This window comes from Mustela lutreola, chromosome 14 (assembly GCF_030435805.1).
Source record: "Mustela lutreola isolate mMusLut2 chromosome 14, mMusLut2.pri, whole genome shotgun sequence".
In the NCBI taxonomy this organism is placed as follows: domain Eukaryota; kingdom Metazoa; phylum Chordata; class Mammalia; order Carnivora; family Mustelidae; genus Mustela; species Mustela lutreola.
In genome coordinates, this window is record NC_081303.1 from 64,676,092 (window position 1) to 64,694,367 (window position 18,276).

At 52.2% G+C, this 18,276-nt stretch overlaps 1 protein-coding gene across 2 annotated transcripts in view; it reads left to right on the plus strand.

Moving 5' to 3' along the window:
• The first annotated feature begins 4,302 nt into the window (after nt 1-4,302).
• The window catches only part of MTARC2 (mitochondrial amidoxime reducing component 2), a 32,769-nt gene continuing 18,795 nt past the window's right edge, over nt 4,303-18,276 (plus strand). The window contains exons 1-4 of one of the 2 annotated variants that reach the window (XR_009347277.1): nt 4,303-4,884; nt 10,226-10,399; nt 13,303-13,465; nt 14,334-14,474. Coding sequence is in view for 1 of the 2 variants with exons in the window: in XM_059145108.1 (XP_059001091.1) it covers nt 4,598-4,884; nt 10,226-10,399; nt 13,303-13,465; nt 14,334-14,474 (765 nt within the window). In the remaining variant the exon portion in view is untranslated. The remainder of the gene's footprint in view (nt 4,885-10,225; nt 10,400-13,302; nt 13,466-14,333; nt 14,475-18,276) is intronic. The other variant, XM_059145108.1, reaches the window with a different exon arrangement.

The following is an 18,276-nucleotide window of genomic DNA, read 5'->3' on the forward strand; positions in this document are numbered from 1 at the left end:
TGAGCGGGGAGCCCAATGAGGGGGGCTCCATCCCAGGACCCCGGGATCATGACCTGAGCTGAGGCAGATGCTGAACCGACTGAGCCACCCACTTTTTAAAAAATCATTTTATTTACTTAAGTTTCAAGTTCAAAAATCTCCTTAAACTTTTTAAAAGATTTAACTTTTTTTTTTTTTTTAAGATTTTATTCATCTATTTTGAGATAGAGCAAGATAGACAGAAGTAGAGGGAGCAAGATAGAGAGATAGAGCATGAGCAGTGGGGAGCAACACAGGCAGAGAGAGAAGCAAGCTCTCCACTGAGTGGGGAGCCTGATACAGAGCCTGATCCCAGGACCCCGGGATGAGGACCTGAGCCAAAGGCAGACGCTCAACCAAGCCCCCAGGTGCCCCAAGATTTTTTACTTTTAAGTAATCCCTATAGCCAGTGTGGCGCTTGAACTCACAACTCGGAGATCAAGAGTCGCAGGGGTGCCTGGCTGGCTCAGTGGGTTGAGTGTCAGAGACTCTTGGTTTAGGCTCAGATTGTGATCTCAGGCTAAACCACCCTGCCCTTAAGCTCCGTGCTCAGTGGGGAGTCTACAGGAGTTTTTCTCTCTCTCCCTCTCCCTCTGCAGCTCCCCTGCCTCCCCTCACACTTGTGCTCTTTCTCTCTCTCAAAATAAATAAATAAAACTTAAAAAAAAAAAAAGTCACATATTTCCTCCTCTGAGCCAGCTAGGCACCCTTAAAAAATTTCCTTTTATACTCATTTTACATAGTTTCTTCTTCTTCTTTTATTTTTTTATTTTTAAGATTTTATTTATTTATTTGACAGACAGAGATCACAATTGGGCAGAGGCAGGCAGAGAGAGAGGGGGGAGAAGGCTCCCCGCGGAGCAGAGAGCCTCATGTGGGCTCTATCCCAGGACCCTGGGATCACGACCTGAGCCGAAGGCAGAGGCTTTAACCCACTGAGCCACCCAGGCACTCCTTCTTTTATTTTTTTAAGATTTTATTTATTTATTTGATAGAGGGAGAGAGAGACACACAGTACAAGCAGGGGCAGCAGCAGGCAGAGGGAGAGGGAGAGAGGGAGAAGCAGTCAGGAAGCTCCATCCCAGGACCCTGGGATCATGACCAGACCTGAAGGCAGTTAACTGAGACATTTTAAGTTTTTTTAAGAACTTAAAAAAAAAAAGCAATATTTTGCTTGAGATCGGCGCTCTGGAGCTATGGACACTCCAAAGACTTTTCTTACCCCTGGACTAGCAGGTGAAGGGAGATTTTTATACCAGCTCTTATGCCAATAAAAAACTTCAAGTCCACATCTTATTACTGGGGTAGCCTCTCCCTTATTCACAGGGTTCAAGGTCTGTAATAGCTCATTCTTACTACTGATGATTTTGCAGTTTCAGCCAGGTTGTCACAGGGCTTGGCTGAGCTCAAGCCGTCAGTATATTGCTTCATTCCATTATTCTATTTTTTTAAAAGATTTTATTTATTTATTTGACAGAGAGAGTGATCACAAGTAGGCAGAGAGGCAGGCAGAGAGAGAGGGGAAAGCTGGCTCCCCGCTGAGCAGGGAGCCCGATGTGGGACTCTATCCCAGGACCCTGAGATCATGACCTGAGCCGAAAACAGAGGCTTAACCCACTGAGCCACCCAGGCGCCACGCCCCCCCCCATTATTCTATTCTTTTAGGGGATCCTCGCTCGCTCAGTCAGTAGAGTATGTGACTCTTACTCTTGGATTGTAAGTTGTTTTTTTTTTTTTTTTTAAGTTTTATTTATTCATTTGACAGAGAGAGAGAGATCACAAGTAGGAAGAGCAGCAGGTAGAAAGAGTGGGGGAAGCAGGCTTCCCACCGAGCAGAGAGCCTAATGCAGGGCTCGATCCCAGGACCCTGAGACCATGACCCGAGCTGAAGGCAGAGGCCCAACCTACTGAGGCACTCAGGTGCCCCTCAGCTTTTAAGTCTGAGCCTCACATTAGGCGTAGTGAATACTTAAAAATAAGTAAAATCTTAGGGGCACCTGAGTGTGTCCCTAAAAGCGTCTGACTCTTGATCTTGGCTCAAGGTCAGTGTGCACAACAGACCTCATCTTTTTTCTCCCCGGATCATCTCCTTCCCTTGAGTATTTTTTTTTTATCTCAGAGAATGGCACACCCTACCTGTCCCCAGCCGAGCGGGAGAGCTGGGATTCTGACTCCTTCCCTCCCTCTCTCCCTCCGACTGTCACCACCTCTTGCTAAGTGTTTCCCCGCCGTCTCTCGTGTCTGCACCTCTATCTCATCTCCACATCTCCCCCATCTCATTTCCCCCGATTCGGGATCATTTTGGCCCAAACTACAGCCTTTGCTTCTCATCAACCCACCTTTGGGGTTACCCCTTCTCGAAGTGGTCAGTGTCGCCTTCCAGCACCCAAGTCTGACCATGTCTCCTGCTCTTCAGAATTCCGATGTGTCTCCACATGAACGTGAGACACGGAGCATCTCGATTTGGCCCCTGCCCAGCTGTCCTGCCTCAACTCCCAGCCCCAGCTGCGTGGGAGGTACCTGCTCAAGTTGCTGAACAGCTGCTCATCGCCACATCCTCACGACCCTTGCATTTCTCCGAGCGCGGTGCGAGCTTCTGCTCTGGCCCAGAATCCCCTATTCTGTCCCCTCTCAACCCTTCATGTGTTCCAGACTCAGCTCAAAAGCTCCCTCCTCTGAAGACACCACTGTCGGGAGATAGAACTGCTTTTCTGTCTCCACTGCATCTTGTCCATGCCTCCTCTTCCGAGCAGTCTGCCAGGGGCTCCCTAAGCTCCTGGATGGGCAGCTTCTTTGAAACTTTACATGGCCAGTGCCAGTCTAGGGCAAAGCCTGGCGAATGACCTATAAATGTGTGTTAAGGAACAGATGTTTTAATAAGGAACCTTTTCCCTGTCGGGGAGCTCCCATCTAGCGAGAAGGATGGATTCACAGACAATCTCCACCTGACAGCAGGCTCCGGTTGGGGAAGGGCTCTGGCTGTCTTCTAGAGTCTGGGGAGGAAAAGGAATCAGGGGTACTCCTCATTCACAACAGCGTGCTCGACACAGATATCCAAGACTTGCTGCTGAGCGTGATGAGACTGTGTGGTTCCTGAAGAGGCTAATTCCGTTGTCTGGAGTTGACAGCAGGGGCTGTTTGTGGTGGTGGTGGTGGGGCGGGGGGGGGGGGGTTGGAATTCAGGTGGGTTTTGACTTTCACTTTTCACAAGGAGCCCTGGAAGGGAGCTTGCCTCTCTGGCTCTTTCCTCCAGGCCCTTCCAGCCCTGGAAGATGACCCTCCTCTCCAGGGGGTGATTGATTCATATTTGGTAGGTGGCCCAATGGTTGCCTAAACGTTCCCAGAACAGTGCCCCAATTTAAAGAACTTTTTTTTTAAATCTTTCTTTCTTTCTTTTTTTTTTTTTTTTTTTGCAAAATAAACCTGAACTTGTCTAAGAAAATCCCCTGTTCACCAAAAAGCCTATGTGTACAGAGCTGGTCCAGATGAACAAAGCGGCACATTAGTAAAACCAGTGAAAACAAATTTTATTCAGTAACTAGTGACAGGAAGGGAAAGAGCTGAGCTCCAGTCCCATTTGTGCAGAGGTGACTGGACCCGTTAAAGGGACAATGGTGTGCCGGTGGGGAGCTCAAGTGAAAAATGACCAAGGTTGGCCGGTGGAAACGTGGTCAGGCCCTTGACCCTGCTAGGGGTAATTATGGAAGGCAGGATCCCAGCCTCCCGCAGAGACGGGGACGCAAGCCCTGTCCCTCCTTGAAGGAACGGCTCTCAGGTCCTTGAGCTACAACTGTCCTGGAACTAGAAGATCCATGAAACATATCTCAGAGGGCCAGAGGAAGGCTGGTAATCGTGAGCCCTGCTGACAGCATGCTCTAGGAGGAGGTCGGGGCTCAAGCCCCACATGATGACGGGAACAAGCCCTGAAGTGTCCCGGCAGCAGCGAGCTCGCCCAGGCAGGTGTTTCACTGGAGATGCGGCGGGGGTGGGAGGGGGCTGGGGTCATCCCGGGGACCCGGCCAGAAGCGACGCTGGCCTTGGGTCTTCTCTTAGTGCAGATGTTTCCATCGCGCGGCTTAGGCGCCCCCAGGGCTACAGGTCTCCGCGGCATCTGCCCGAGCGAGGAGTTCGCGAACACTGAACACCTCCCACCCCGCCGCCCACGATCCGCTTCCCGGTTCGGTTCGGAACGCGCGATCCCGCAGCCGGGGAGGGGGGGCTGCGTCAGAATCGGGGCGTAGGGGGAGCGGCGGGGGGCATGTGGGGAGCAGCGGGTGGTCCCGCGAGGGGGGACCCTGGCGGTGCAGGCAGGGGGCGCCGGCGCGGGGCCCGTGAGCAGCCCGGAGAAGGCGGGCGGTGCGGGGGCGGTGGGCGCGGGCGCGGGCGCTCTCCGCCCCACATCCGGTGACGGCGCGGCCTCAGGCCGCAGGGAGGGCAGGGCCGCAGGGACGACCGGGCCAGCCCCGAGCCGCCGCGCCTCTTCCCGCCCGCCGCCAGCCTCGAGCGCCCCCGCGCCCCCCGCCGCCCGGGCCGCTACGCGGGAGCTGCCGCCGCCGCCTTCGTCTCCGCCCGCTCGGCCATGGGCGCCGCCGGCTCGTCCGCTCTGGGCCGCCTCGGCCTCCCCGCGCCGCGCCTCCCGGCGCCGTCCCGGCCCGCCTGGCTCGGGGCGGCCGCGCTGGGACTGGCCGCCGTGGCGCTGGGGACGGTCGCCTGGCGCCGCGCGCGCTGCAGGCGGCGCCGGCGGCTGCGGCAGGTGGGCACCGTGGCGCAGCTCTGGATCTACCCGGTCAAGTCGTGCAAGGGGGTGCCGGTGAGCGCGGCCGAGTGCACGGCCTTGGGGCTGCGCTGCGGCCACCTGCGGGACAGGTAGGCCCGGGCCCGGGCTGCGCGGGACCTGCCCGGGACGGGGTGGAGGGCGGGCGGGGGGCTCGCGGGGAGGAGTCGGTTTGCACGTTGCGTTTCCTGGGTTGTTGGTTGGACGCTTTGCTTTTGATCCTTGAGCGGGGAAGGTCAGTTCGTGTCTGGTTGCGATTCGGAAAGGTAGGTAGCGTGAAGGACCGGGGCTGACCGGGTTATCGCCAAGTCTCCGGCGAGTTCTACGCTTTCTGATTCTTGGTCTACGGCACAATAGTAGAAAATAAAATGCTGTGGAGGAGCACACGTGGGCAGAAGGCGGCAGCGCTGAAACCAAGTCTCCTTCAAGGACACTGACTTTGGTCTCCTGAAGTTTGCTCCTCCCACGTCTGTCTGTCGCCAGTCCTGGAGCAAGTGCCTGGGAGACCCGGGAAGGGGGCGGGGGAGACTTGATCCACTTTCATAAGTAATGAGCCGGTGAAGGTTTGTGTTGGGAAGAGGGGGTATCTAGGGCATCACAAATGTAGTATTCGCCCTGAAGAGAATACTGTGCCCCTCTCCCTAGAGGCAGAGTGGTCCTTGATGAAGAACTCTGGGTAAATAAAATCTGTACTCACAGAAGGGCCGGCATATGGAAGTTCCATTCACTTCCCTTAGAGAAGAATGGGTGTCCTGTCATTGAACTCATCCCTGCCTGAGGCGCAGACACTTACTCTCAGAATGGTGCAGCTGGGGGTCTGGAAGGCTCACTTGGTGGTGCAGCAGGCAACACTCCAGGAAGGGTGAACAAAGAAGAACAGAATCCCCTTCGTCGGTTCATTAGGGTTAAGATGCCTTCCTGTCCGGCTAGGGTGCTTCTGCTGTGGTCCTCTGTATCCAGAGGGTGGGGATGTTTGCAAGTTGGTCATTCAAAGAATCTTCTAGGAGGCTATCTGCTGCCCTGAGTTCACTCTGGGACACACGCATTCGCTCTTCTCAGCTGTCTTCTTTAAAAAAATGTGGACCCTCACAGCTTTGAAAAACTTCAGCTTGTTTTAGAGAAGTGTTGTGTCTGCAGACCATGTGACTGTTGGGGGATTTTCCATCCTCCTGCACTCCGATTTCTAATCCTGGAGAGACTTTCATGTTTTGTGTTTGTTTTTAGTAATCTCTACCCCCCGCCCCCAACATGGGGCTAGAACTCAGGACCCTGACATCAAGAGTCCCATGCTCAACCAATGAAGCCAGCCAGGCACCCCAATCCTAGAGAGGATGGATGGATGGATGGATGGATACCTATACTTTATTCAGATTTTCCTGGTTTTCCCATAACATCCTTCTTTTTCTATCCTAAGATCCCCACCAGGATATATTTATAATTCCATTTGGATGTTGTGACTTCTTGGGCTTCTCTAGACTGTAATAGTTTCTCAAGCTCCTACTGTTTTTTGATGATCTTGAGAGTTTTGAGGACTCCTGAGTGGGCATTTTGTAGAGTATCTTTTAGTTTGGGTTTGTGTGGTATTTTCCTTATGGTTGACAGAGATTATGGATTTTTAGGAGGATGAGCACAGAAGTAAAGTTCCATTCTCCTTGTATACAACTTACCAACAGAACTTTTAAGTTTTTATTTAAATTCCAGTTAGTTAACATACAGTGGAATATTAGTTTCAGGTGTACAATATAGTGATTGAACACTTCCATGGGGACATCCCGTGGTCATCACAACAAGTGTCCTCCTTAATCCTCATCACCTATATAACCCATCCAACCTCCCCCCACCCCTCTGGTGACCATCAGTTCTCTATATATAAGAGTCTGTTTCTTGGGGTGCCTTGGTGGTTCAGTCCGTTAAGCGTCTGCCTTTGGCTAGGGTCATGATCCAGGGGTCCTGGGATCAAGCCCCACATCATGCTTCTCCCTCTCTGCCTGCCGCACCCCTGCCCCGTCTGTGCACGTTCTCTCTCTGTCTGTGTCAAATGCATAAACAAAATAAATAAAATCTTAAAAAAAAAAAAATCTGTTTCCTGGTTTGCCTGTCTCTTTTTCTCTTTGCCCGTTTGTTTTGTTTCTTCAGTCCCACCTGTGAGTAAATCATGTGGAATTTGTCTTTCTTGGACTGACTTGTTTTAGGAGAGGAGTGAGTGACCAGAGGAACTGTAACATTTCATGAGCCACTAGAGAGATTTTTTTTAAAAACTTTAATTTCCTGGGATGCCTGGGTGGCTCAGTGGGTTAAGCCGCTGCCTTCGGCTCAGGTCATGATCCCAGCGTCCTGGGATCGAGTCCCACATCGGGCTCCTTGCTTGGCAGGGAGCCTGCTTCTCCCTCTGCCTCTGTCTGCCATTCTGTCCGCCTGTGCTCGCTCTCTCTCCCTCTCTCTCTGACAAATAAATTAAAAAAAAAAAAACAAAACAAAACAAAAAAACTTTAATTTCCTGAGAGTCCTATCCCAGACCTGTGGAATGGGAGACACCCAGAGGGAAGCCACCTCGTGTAGTGTTAAGATCTCCCCGGGTGAACCTGATGCTATCATTAGAGGGTGGAATCTGTGGCATTTCGAAGGAGAAGAGCACGTTTAGAGCTTATTCAAGTATGAAGGATTAGAAAAGCCTTCCTACTGCTGGGAAAACTTTAGGTGTAGGAGTTCTAGGCACCCTCCCCAAACTGGGAGAAGCACCATCTAGAGAAAGTCTCCTTGTGCTACTTCCTTCCCCACTTGAAGGACTGAAGTCATTTCTCAGAGAGATTTCCAGTTCTTGCCTGTCTCTCTTCGGATCATCTGAAGGACTATTTTCCTGCTTCTCATTGTCACTACTTTGCTGGGATTGTTGCTTTTGTGGGAAGAAAGGATGTGTCCTTTGCTCTTCTGCTTCAGTGGGTGTCACAACAGAAATGGAACCGTGTCCGCTTCCCCTTGTGTTGAACAACACATGCTTGGGGGTGGGGGTGTGGCTAGGAGACTGGGAAGAGGTAGGGCGAGGCAGTGGGATGCCCATGGGTTCGGTGCCACGTGTGCCTCACACACAGACATCTTGTTCCATGGGTGACCTTACACAAGCCTCAGCACCGTCCTGTGCCCTAGACGCTATCTCCACTCTGCAAATAAAACCCAGCAGGATCAGAAAGGGTGAGTGTCTCACCCAAAGTAGCTGGGTGCTGGGGTGTGAATGCGGATCCCTGTGGGTCCAGCAGTCATGCACTTTCTGTGAAGCCAGTGTGATTCGCAAGGGCGAGGATTGCACGGATGGGGAGACCTGCGCACGGTCATCGAAACTTCCTGAGCCTCATTTTTTGTTCTCATTTACAGAAGGAAGGGCTTGGACTTGATGAGATCAAAGACACTATTTAGTCTAGGTTTTATTTATTAAAGGATAATTGAAACTCAGAAACAAGCTAGAAAGAACTCTGCTGAGTGACTGCTAGTCTCTCAATGATAAGGAAACTGAAAGCAGCCTGGAATGCAGGAAAAGCCCTTTCGGATTTATTTATTTATTTATTTTAAAGGTTTTATTCTTTTGACAGAGAGACAAAGAGAGTACACAGGCAGGGGGAAAGGCAGAGAGAGAGGGAGAAGCAGGCTTTCTGCTGAGCCAGCCAGGAGCCCGATGTGGGGCTCGATCGCATGACGTGGAGATCCTGACGTGAACTGCAGGCAGACACCCAACCACCCGAGCCACCCGGACGCTCCTAGGCCTCTTGGAGTTAATTCCATTTTGAACCATTCTTAGAAGCTGGGCTCTTCCTCCATAAGGGCTCTGTCCTCAGATTTCTAGAACTATTTTGTTCAAAGCTCTTGACAAATTTGTGTATGTTTGGTTTGGGCACCCTGGACTTTGAGCTGGTTCAGAGTCCGTCCAGCAGAACGGACTGATTGCCTGATTGGCACAGAAGGTGGGAGGGTTGGCTGCCCTCCTCGACTTGGTAAATCCTGCTCTCCGTCGTGGGTGTGTATGACTCCATCCGTCCTAAATCTGCCCTGCCCTTCTGAAGCCAGCCCTTGATGCTCTCTGCACAGACTGTGATCTCCTGGAGAAACGAGTTCTCTGAGTTTATCATCCTGAGCGTCACTGCCCTGTGACTGTCTATGGCTGGGGCCTTGCTCCCCCTCTCCCACCCCCCTTCAGGCTCAGGCACTTCTGCTCGCCAGACCAATTTCTAAGTTTAGACATGAGGTTTTCCAGCTGCCTCGGGCTCTGCTCTGCCACCCCTGTGATCACCCTGGTCACTGTTGTTCTTTTGGAGAATCTGAGCTCTGGCTTCTGCACCCGACCTCACACCGCACACTCCTGCTTTAGAAGTAAAAGAAGGTGTTAGTTTGGGGACCCCTTGGTTGTGAATAACTTTCTTTCAGATCTGGCGGGACAGAGATAATTATTCATTCACTGGGCGTAGTTTGTATGCAAGAGAGGACAAAGGCTGTGACCCCGTTGGGCAGGATAATGAGAGTGGTTGGGCTCTGCTACAGGCAGCAAGTCTTTATCTTTTATTGGTGTCTCTGTCCTTTCCTGGTGTTAGACAGCCTGCAAGTCGCCCCTTGACTTTCCACTGGCAGCAGGTGGCACAAAACATCCAGCTCCGCCCCCTTTTCTCACTGTGAGCCCCAGGGAAGGGCTGAGGCGGAGGTCGATGGGGGACAAGGAGACTCAGCTCAGGGAGGGACTCACGGTCAGAACTCAACATGCAGACTCCTGCTGGCACATGGGTCTGGCCGGGTGCAGATCTCCGAGGGAGTCCTGTCGGGTGCTGGGGCATGTCGGAAGTTGAGGGTGCAGGCTTTGGCAGGATTAGCCAGAGCAGGGTCGTCCAGAACTCTGCACGCGGGATGAGACTGGAAATAGGAACAGGGCCCAGCCCCAAGGGAATGGAGCAAAGTAGCAAGAATGCCCTTGGTCGCAAAACCCCATAGCGAACAGGCCAGACCACCCCGGGAGCCCAAGACCCTGGGAAGGAAAAAGATGGCTTCTCAGGGGGATGGAGGTTTGGAAAGCTTTTGCTTTCAGCAGCTGCTTGGAAACCAGTGCCTTCCTCATGCACTGCCCTGTGCTCTGTGTCGATGGCGTTGAAACTTACTTTTTCCAGGGGGAGCAACGCTTTTAAAATATCTTTTAGTCATCAAATCCTTTGTGTAGTGTAACTCCGGAATGTAGATAAAAGCGTAGCAGACCTCCCCAGGCCAGGCTCCCTTCCCCTTCCCAGGAAGGCTTAGTTCTCCCCCTAGATGTGATGTGGTGTGAAGACAGAGCCTAGAACAGCGGAGGTAAGTGGCTTCTGACCCAGCCCCTGGTTTGTGGGGGCTTCCTACTCTGCATCAGAATATGGGCATGGAGAGGGGCAGAGGTTTTCTGACTCGTTCCTGTGTGTTCCTCGGCAGGTTTTGGCTGGTGATTAAGGAAGATGGGCACATGGTCACTGCCCGGCAGGAGCCTCGCCTGGTGCTGGTGTCCATCACCTATGAGGGCAACCGCCTGATCCTCAAGGCCCCGGGCATGGACCAGCTGGCTTTGCCGAGCGAGCTGCCTTCCTCAAACAAGCTCTGGGACTGCAGGTGCTCTTTCTGGGGCCGCTGGGGACGTGCGGCGGACGCGGTTTCCCGTAGGCTCCTCCGTGCACCTGTCCCGCCGCAGTGTGTATAGTAGGTGATGAGTTTGGTGAAGGAAATACTGAAGAGAAGTCTGGCCAGGGCTGGGATCGATCCAGTGGTCAGGGCTAGTGGGCGAGGCAGAGGACGGTTTTCAGGGTTCCTGGGATTTCTTTTCTCGGGTGTGGTGAGGCAGGCAGAGGTGCAAATGATGGGGATGAAGAAAGACCTTTCCTGTGGTCACGGGTCCCGGGGAACAGGAGGCTTGGCCTGTCGCGCGGGGCTGCACACAGGAGCGGCGGTGTTGGTCAGAAGGGGGGCTGTGCTGGGGGGAGGTGGAGGGATAGGAGCGAGAGATTTCTATTTTTAAAGATTTAATTTATTTATTTGAGAGAGAGCAGGGAGAGAGAGCGCGTGCACATGGGCAGTGGGGGGGGGCAGAGGGAGAGGGAGAAGCGGGGGCGGGCCGATGGGAGACTCGATCCCAGGACCCCAATATCATGACCTGAGCTGAAGGCAAATACTTAACGGACTGAGCCACCCAGGCGTCCCTACGAGAGCCCGGACTGTGGTTTCCACAGGAAGTACCAGGCGAGGCGGGGTAAAGAGCCTCGGGGTTGGCTATTTGAGTCATTTCAGTGGGCTCTGGGGCCTAGAGGCTGTCTTTGGGTGGCTGGTACCTGGCCCTGGGTGGCTAGCGCCAGGGGACAGTGGCCTGGGCTGAAAGAGCCCAGAGTGGAGGTGGTTGGACTGGTTGGCACCACGGGAAAGGTAAGTTTCCTACCTGTAGGCATCAACTAGCCCTGGTGGGGGTGGGGGCCGGGGGGCGCTTTCTTCCACATCAGCAAGACCCCAAGATGCAAAGCATTAAGAATGTGGGAAGCAGGGGTGCCTGGGTGGCTCAGTGGGTTAAAGCTTCTGCCTTTGGCTCAGGTCATGATCTCAGGGTCCTGGGATCGGGCCGTGTGGGGCTCCTTGCTCAGCAGGGCGTCTGCTTCTCTCTGTCTCCCTGCTGTTCCCCTGCTCATGCGCATGCACTCTCTCTGTCAAATAAATGAGATAAAATCTTTTTTTAAATGTGGGTTTTGCATAACGTTCTGAGAGAGTGGAAGAAGCTGGGGTGGTGGAGGGGAAGGTGGCCCCTGCTGTGGGGATGAGGGAGTAAGGACTGGTCGGGGGGCGGTGTCCAGGAGTGGGAAGGGCGCTGCAGACTTAGCGTTCCCTTGCCCGCTGGCTGCTTTCTGGTTTTCAAAGTGCCAACAGGAGGCTCACCTGGTGGACGGAACTGGGACAGAAGTGTGTGCCCTAGCACGGGTGTTGTTGTGAGGGGTTGAAGAACGTTCTGGACCCGGGAGCGGGTGCTTCAGGAACTCGTGAACGGTGGGGTCGAGTCTGCCCCAAGTAGTCGGTTGTGTGACGAGACTCCTAGAGGAAAGGCTGAAGGCCAGGAGGGACCATGGGGAGGCTTTGGGACTGAGCCGGGAATAAGTCCGGGGTCAAGAGGGGCTCTACTAAGAGGGTTTAGAGAGAAGAAAGAGGCCCACGACACCTGAGGGCAGAGTTGAGATTTGACAGGAGATGGGAGAGGCCGTCCCCAAAGGAGGCGAGTCTAAGGGTCAGAGTGGGCCTGGGGGCGTCGGGGAGCCCAGGGCTTCATCTGGTCCGGAGTACCTCGTAAGCGCACATCGATTCCGTCCGGTATGTCGCCCTGGGAGGCCTCAAACCAGGGCAGCGCTAGAGGAGGTGCAGACCCTCTCATGGTATGTGAGGGTCTCTGCGGGCAGGGATGCTTGGAGAGAATCAGATCCTCCAATCCCATAAATGCTTGTCTCTCGCTGCAGTCTGAGTCGCACCCACAGTGCGAGCCTCCTCCTCTCCCTCCTCCCCTCTGTACGCAGGAAAGGCTCGTCCCCCCGCGTCTTAATGGGGAGCATTGCTCTGTGGCGGGGGGGGGGGGACCTGTGGGCCCGAATAATGGGGAGCGTTGGTGCTGATGAAGAGAAACTCTAATGACAGGGACCATCATTCTACGGGTCGGGGGTTCCACACGCTACAGCGAAGGGGCCACTGATCAGATTGTCGCTCACAAGGAATAAAATTGATGCCGAACGTTATCTTATTCCGGCAATCAGTAAGAGTCATGCACAGACATATGGATATACTATAGGATTTGTTAAGAAATTAATTTTAAATGAAATTTTACTTTCTATGCTAATCAAATTCTTGTTCATAATTACTTTTTTTTTTTTTCAAAGTAGGCTCCATGCCTAACATGGAGCCCAGTGTGGGGCCTGAACTCATGACCCTGAGAACAAGACCAGAGTTGAGACCAAGAGTTGGTCTCTTAACTGGCTGAGCCACCCAGGTGCCGCCAAAATACTTTTTTTTTTTTTTAAGATTTTATTTATTTATTTGACAGAGATCACAAGTAGGCAGAGAGGCAGACAGAGAGAGGGGGAAGCAGCAGGCTTCCTGCTGAGCAGAAAGCCCCATGCGGGGCTCAATCCCAGGACCCTGAGATCATGACCAGAGCCAAAGGCAGAGGCTCAACCCACTGAGCCACCCAGGCGCCCCGCCAAAATACTTTTTGATGAATGGTTACTGTGTAGCAAATACTGCTTCTGAAGCAGAGTCTGCATTTTACCCCAATCTCAGTCTTCCGTAGGCATGTTAGGGTTTGCAAGACTTTTCCCTGGGGCACGTTCCGCTGCCTCCCCTTCTGTTTCTGTCGGCCTCACGCTCTTGGCCTGAGGACCACGTCCTGGCGCTCCAGGATGGGGAGGTCCCAGCGGTCCGGCGGTCCCATCATTGAGGCCATCTCAGCGTGCTGCGGCAGGACGGTGACCTTGGCTCTCTGGTGACCCTTCCAGGCTCTTTGGTATGGACATCAAGGGCAGGGACTGTGGTGACCAGGCAGCTCAGTGGTTCACCAACTTCTTGAAAACAGAGGCTTTCCGGCTGGTCCAGTTTGAGAAGCACATGAAGGGAAGACCGTCCAAGGACATTTTCTCTGCTTCGGTGCCGGATTACCAGGTGAGCTTCCAGGGAACGGCCCTTTGCTTCCACCAGTCCCCCGCACTGTGTCCGGCGTACTTCTTACCCCCCAGGACCGCCTTTCTCGGGGCCCCGGTTAGGAGAGTGTAGGGATGCCCAGGTGAGGGGGTCTGAGGGTGCGTCCTGGGCAGGTATAAGGGTTGAGGGGAAGCGGCTCTGAGCTGAGCCAGCTCTCCAGCACGCATGGTGGACAGATTGTGTCCCGTACTGTGGAGGCAGAAGCCGGGGTGACCCCCGGTGAGATGGGGACTCAGGAGGCACGTTGGGAAGGGGAAGTGAGAAGTTCGTGTGGGACCGAACCAAGGTTCCTAAAATTACCGAGGCCGACTTTCTCCTGGGGCTCCCCTGGCCGTCTGTCTGGTGTGGTTATTTCAGGCACCAAAAAGCCACCTTTGGAGCGAGCCGGCTGCAGCCCAAAGCCCAGAGCCTTGGATTCTGCAGCGAGCTAGGGTTTAAGATGCAGGCTCCTGGGGCCCCTGGGTGGCCCGGTTGTTAAGTGACTGCCTGCGGCTCAGGTCATGATCCCAGGGTCCTGGGATCAAGCCCCACGTAGGGCTCCCTGCTCCGCGGGAAGCCTGCTTCTCCCTCCCCCATTCCCCCTGCTGGTGTACCCTCTTGCTAGGTCTCTGTCAAATAAAAAACTAATTGAAAAAAAAAAAAAAAAAACAACCAAAGTGCAAGCTCCTCGGGCAGTTCTCACTTTCCTCCCCGAGCCACAAGCTGTTTGAATGCGGGGATGACACCCCTGGCCCTCCCCGCACAGCCCTTCTGGCTGTGCTTCCCTTGCAGCTGGGCCAGGGCGTCTCACGGGGCAGGGAGCACTGAGGGTGCCACGTTCCTGGCGCAGGTGGCCTACCCGGACTGCTGCCCGCTCATGATCCTGTCGGAAGCCTCGCTCGCGGACCTGAATACCAGGCTGGAGAAGAAAGTGAAGATGGACCAGTTCAGACCCAATATCGTGGTGACAGGCTGCGATGCTTTCGAGGAGGTAAGAGGCTCCCCGCTTTTGTGCTCGAAGCTCAGATGTGCTGTTCAGGGGGCTCACTGACGGCTGCCCCCTTATCCAGCCCCAGCTCAGACAACCCACTGTCAGCTGTGAGGGACACTGTCCTCCCCGAGTCCCCTTAACCTGGCGGAGCAGGCTGCTTGGGGCGGCCGCTGTCCCCTCGCTGGCCCCAGGAGGGCGCCGCTCACCCTTTCCATCAAGTCGGGAACTAGGCCAGACTGTGTCCTTCTGGCTCAGAGATAACTGAAGGGAAATGGAGAGAACAGTCACGTGTGCATAAGGATTTGAGACTCCCGGAAGGTCCAGACCCTAAAGCGGTGGCCTAGAGGTGCAGGAGCTCTGCCTGTGAACAGAGCCCCGGAGACAGTCCCTGCTGTGGCCGAGTTCTGTCCTGGAGGACCCACGTGCTCTCCTGTGTGACTTGTGGCTGGGATTTCCACCCTCTCCAGCCACAGCCCCCTGTAGCCCTAACAGGACACCCACATTAAACCCCAGTTGTCCTGCGATCTGTATAGAAAGACATAACTGGGCGTTGCTTTGCACTAAGAACCATTGAGAGCTCTAGTGAACGTTGCGGGTGGGTTAAACTTTGTGAGCCCTGGAAGCAACCACAGCAAATCCATTGACGGCATGTTTGCTGGGCATCAGACATGGAACTAATGTATTACTTCATACAGATTGTTCTATTTGATCCCGATGACAACCCCGTGAATTCTTGTACGACTGTCTCCTTTTTGTAAGGAAATTGAAGCTGGAGCGGGGGAGGCTTACCCACCTGTTGGACATGTGATTGGCCGTTGTGGGATTAGAATCTCCAGCTTCTGAGGGGGTGAGGACATGCCTCCAATTTAGAAATTCCAAGTAGCGAAGGCCGAGGGGAGAATCTCCCCATTCTTTGCTCCCTCGTGTGGCCACATTTCCTTTGGTGTGAGTAAAATGTGCCCCTATTTGCAGAGAAGTGTCATCCTTTAGAAGAAACCTTTGCGGGGGCCACCTGTGTGGCTCAATCAGTTAAGCATCAGCTCAGGTTGTGACCTTGGGGTTGTGGAATTGAGCCCCGCCTGCTGGTGCTGGCCCTGCCTGAAGGAGCACTGGTTGGGGAGGGGGCAGCACAGGAAGGGGCCCAGACATTCTCGGGCAGTCAGCACCTTGAGGGAAGAGACTCGATTTTTCTCCCCAGGAATAAATCCAGATGTGGTGGGACTTAGCGTTTATACAAGGTTGCTAGGGCTCCTTCAGAAAAGACAATAACACAACAACACAGGGCCTAGAAGGGCTCGGGTGCAAGAGAGGGGACTAGCCTGTCCCCCACCCTGTGGTCTACTAGTGTGCATAAGTGTGCAGTTCTCAGACACTCGCTAAACACAGAGGAAATCCATACTTGGTGTTACTGATGCAAGTGGTTGAGATTCGGATTAGAAATTAGTCCATGAAGCAAAAACGCTTCACAGGAATCCTGTAACTGCTCCCTTATTTTCTGAATAATTTTCTTTGAGGAAATACAATTTTTCTTGATTTGTCTCCATGGAAGGGCCTAATTTTAAAAAGATATTGAGCCAAGAGGGGTAAGAAGAAAAGCTACTCCTTAACCAGATTCCTGGCGAAAGAATTTTTGCTTTCCCGGAATTTGCCTAGTACAAGTTTTTGCTCCCCTGTAACTTGCCAAAGTAACCCTGAGGATAAGGTGAGCTGAATTGTGTTCTCTTAGGCAATTTGAGTGGGTGGAGTCTTTTTTTTTTTTTAATTGAAAAATGTTCAGTCACCTTGAGCTCTCTGTTTTAATTCCTGCATCACGACGGGCTTACTGAAATAGTAATGTAAGTAAGGCAGAATGCTCTGATTTTTCTAGAAAAGTCCTCTGTTTGTATACATTAAAAAAAAAAAAATCCTTCATGTAAAATAGTGCTAATGTTGCTGATTTATCCTCCTTGAACTTGGGAAGGCCAGTCGTTAAGGGCCTGATACATGAACCTGTCTGCCTGGCATTGTTACACAACTATGACCTTTTCAATTAGTGGGACTCTATTAAATATTGATGTAAAATGCTAATGTGTGTAAATATTTAATAGACCCACTAATAATAAAAAAAAATAGCAAATCTAAGCATGGTGCAGAGAGGCATCTGTTTATTGCAAAAATGTGGAGCGATAGTAGAACGCCTTGTGTAACATTTGCTCTTTGTGACCCAGAGTACTCGGTCCTTTTTCCAGCTAACTCAGAATGTTAGGCAAGTTTTAAAAGCTGGCTTCCCTTGGGCCGGTGTGGTGTGTGTGAGTTCGGGGAATGCAGAGCAGTGGAGTTAAAAAATAATCCAGTTGACAATGCTTCTTGTCAGTGTGCTTGGCCGTTGCAGGAGTCAGGGATCAGGTGTTTCCCGAATTTTGCTCATTTTCCTGGTACGCAGGACTTGACTTCTTTTTCTTTTTTTCTGGGTGGGCATATCTTGTTTGCATCGTTTCTCACTCCACAGTATGAAAGAACTGTGGAGAAGCTTGCAGAAAACCTTGGGTGTGTTATCTGTCACTCACTCAGGAAGTGATTCTTCAGGAAGCTTCTAGAAAGATGGTGGGTCTTGAAGCCAGGCAGCTGTGGTTGGACTCCCAGGCCCATCACTCACTGAGGTGAACTGGGTCCTCTCAGTCCTATCCTTTGCAGCTTTCGAGAAGCAAAGTTTCTGTAAACCATGATCACCAAGTTCTCAGTCCCCCAAATGGGAGACGAGTTCGGATTTTACTTGGGTGCATACATGAGTAGAAGTCTCTGTCCTAGAATAAGAACATCATCTGCCTGGCTGCAGGGACTTCTGAAGAAACAGCATATAAAACAATAACAAAGTAACAGTAACAGCCGGGGCTCCCGGTTGATGATTGACGAATGCACATTATGTCCCAGGCACTGTGCCAGGCATTTCTTGTGCAGGATCTGATTTTATCCTCCTACTTACCCTTTCCAAGCTGCAGCTTATAACCCATTATGGGATTAGAATTTCAGTTCTGTGGGTCCTGACAAGCATTAAAAAAAAAAAAAAAAAAAAAGACTGGAATAAAAAGTACCAGAAGAGACTATAGGTAATACGGTGACGGCTTGCTCTGTGGGCTTGTGGCTTCAGCAGTTCTGGGCATCCTCTGTGCTCACCGTGAGAAGCGGGATCACCATTGGTCACTATATAGCACTATGACTATGCTGTTTCTTTTCTTTCTTTCTTTCTTTTTTTTAAGATTTTATTTATTTGAGAGAGAGAGAGAGAGTATGAGCAGGGGGGAGGCAGAGGGAGAGGCAGAGGGAGAAGCAGACTCCTCGCTGAGCAGGGAGCCCGATGTGGGGCTCGATCCCAGGACCCTGAGATCATGACCTGAGCTGAAAGGCAGAAGCTTATCCAACTGAGCCCCCAGGCGCCCGCATTATGACCATCTTCTTGACTGTATTGCCTGTGTCTTACTGTAATCACTTCATAACTGGAGTTTGTACCTCTTAACTGCCTTCACCTGTTTCCTCCATCCCCCGCGCCCCCTACCTCCCTTCTGCCAACTACCAGTTTGTTCTCTGTATTTAAGAGTTTTTGTATTTAAGAGTTTTTTTTTGTTTGTTTGACAACACACTTATTTTGTTTTTTAGATTCCACATGTAAGTAAAATCATATATATTTGTCTTTCTCTGTTTGACTTACCTTCCATAACTTGGCTATCGTAAATCATGCTGCAACAAACACGGGATACTTAGGTCTTCTTGAATTAGTGTTTTCGTATTCTTTGGGTCGATACACAGGAGTGCGATTAGGGGATCG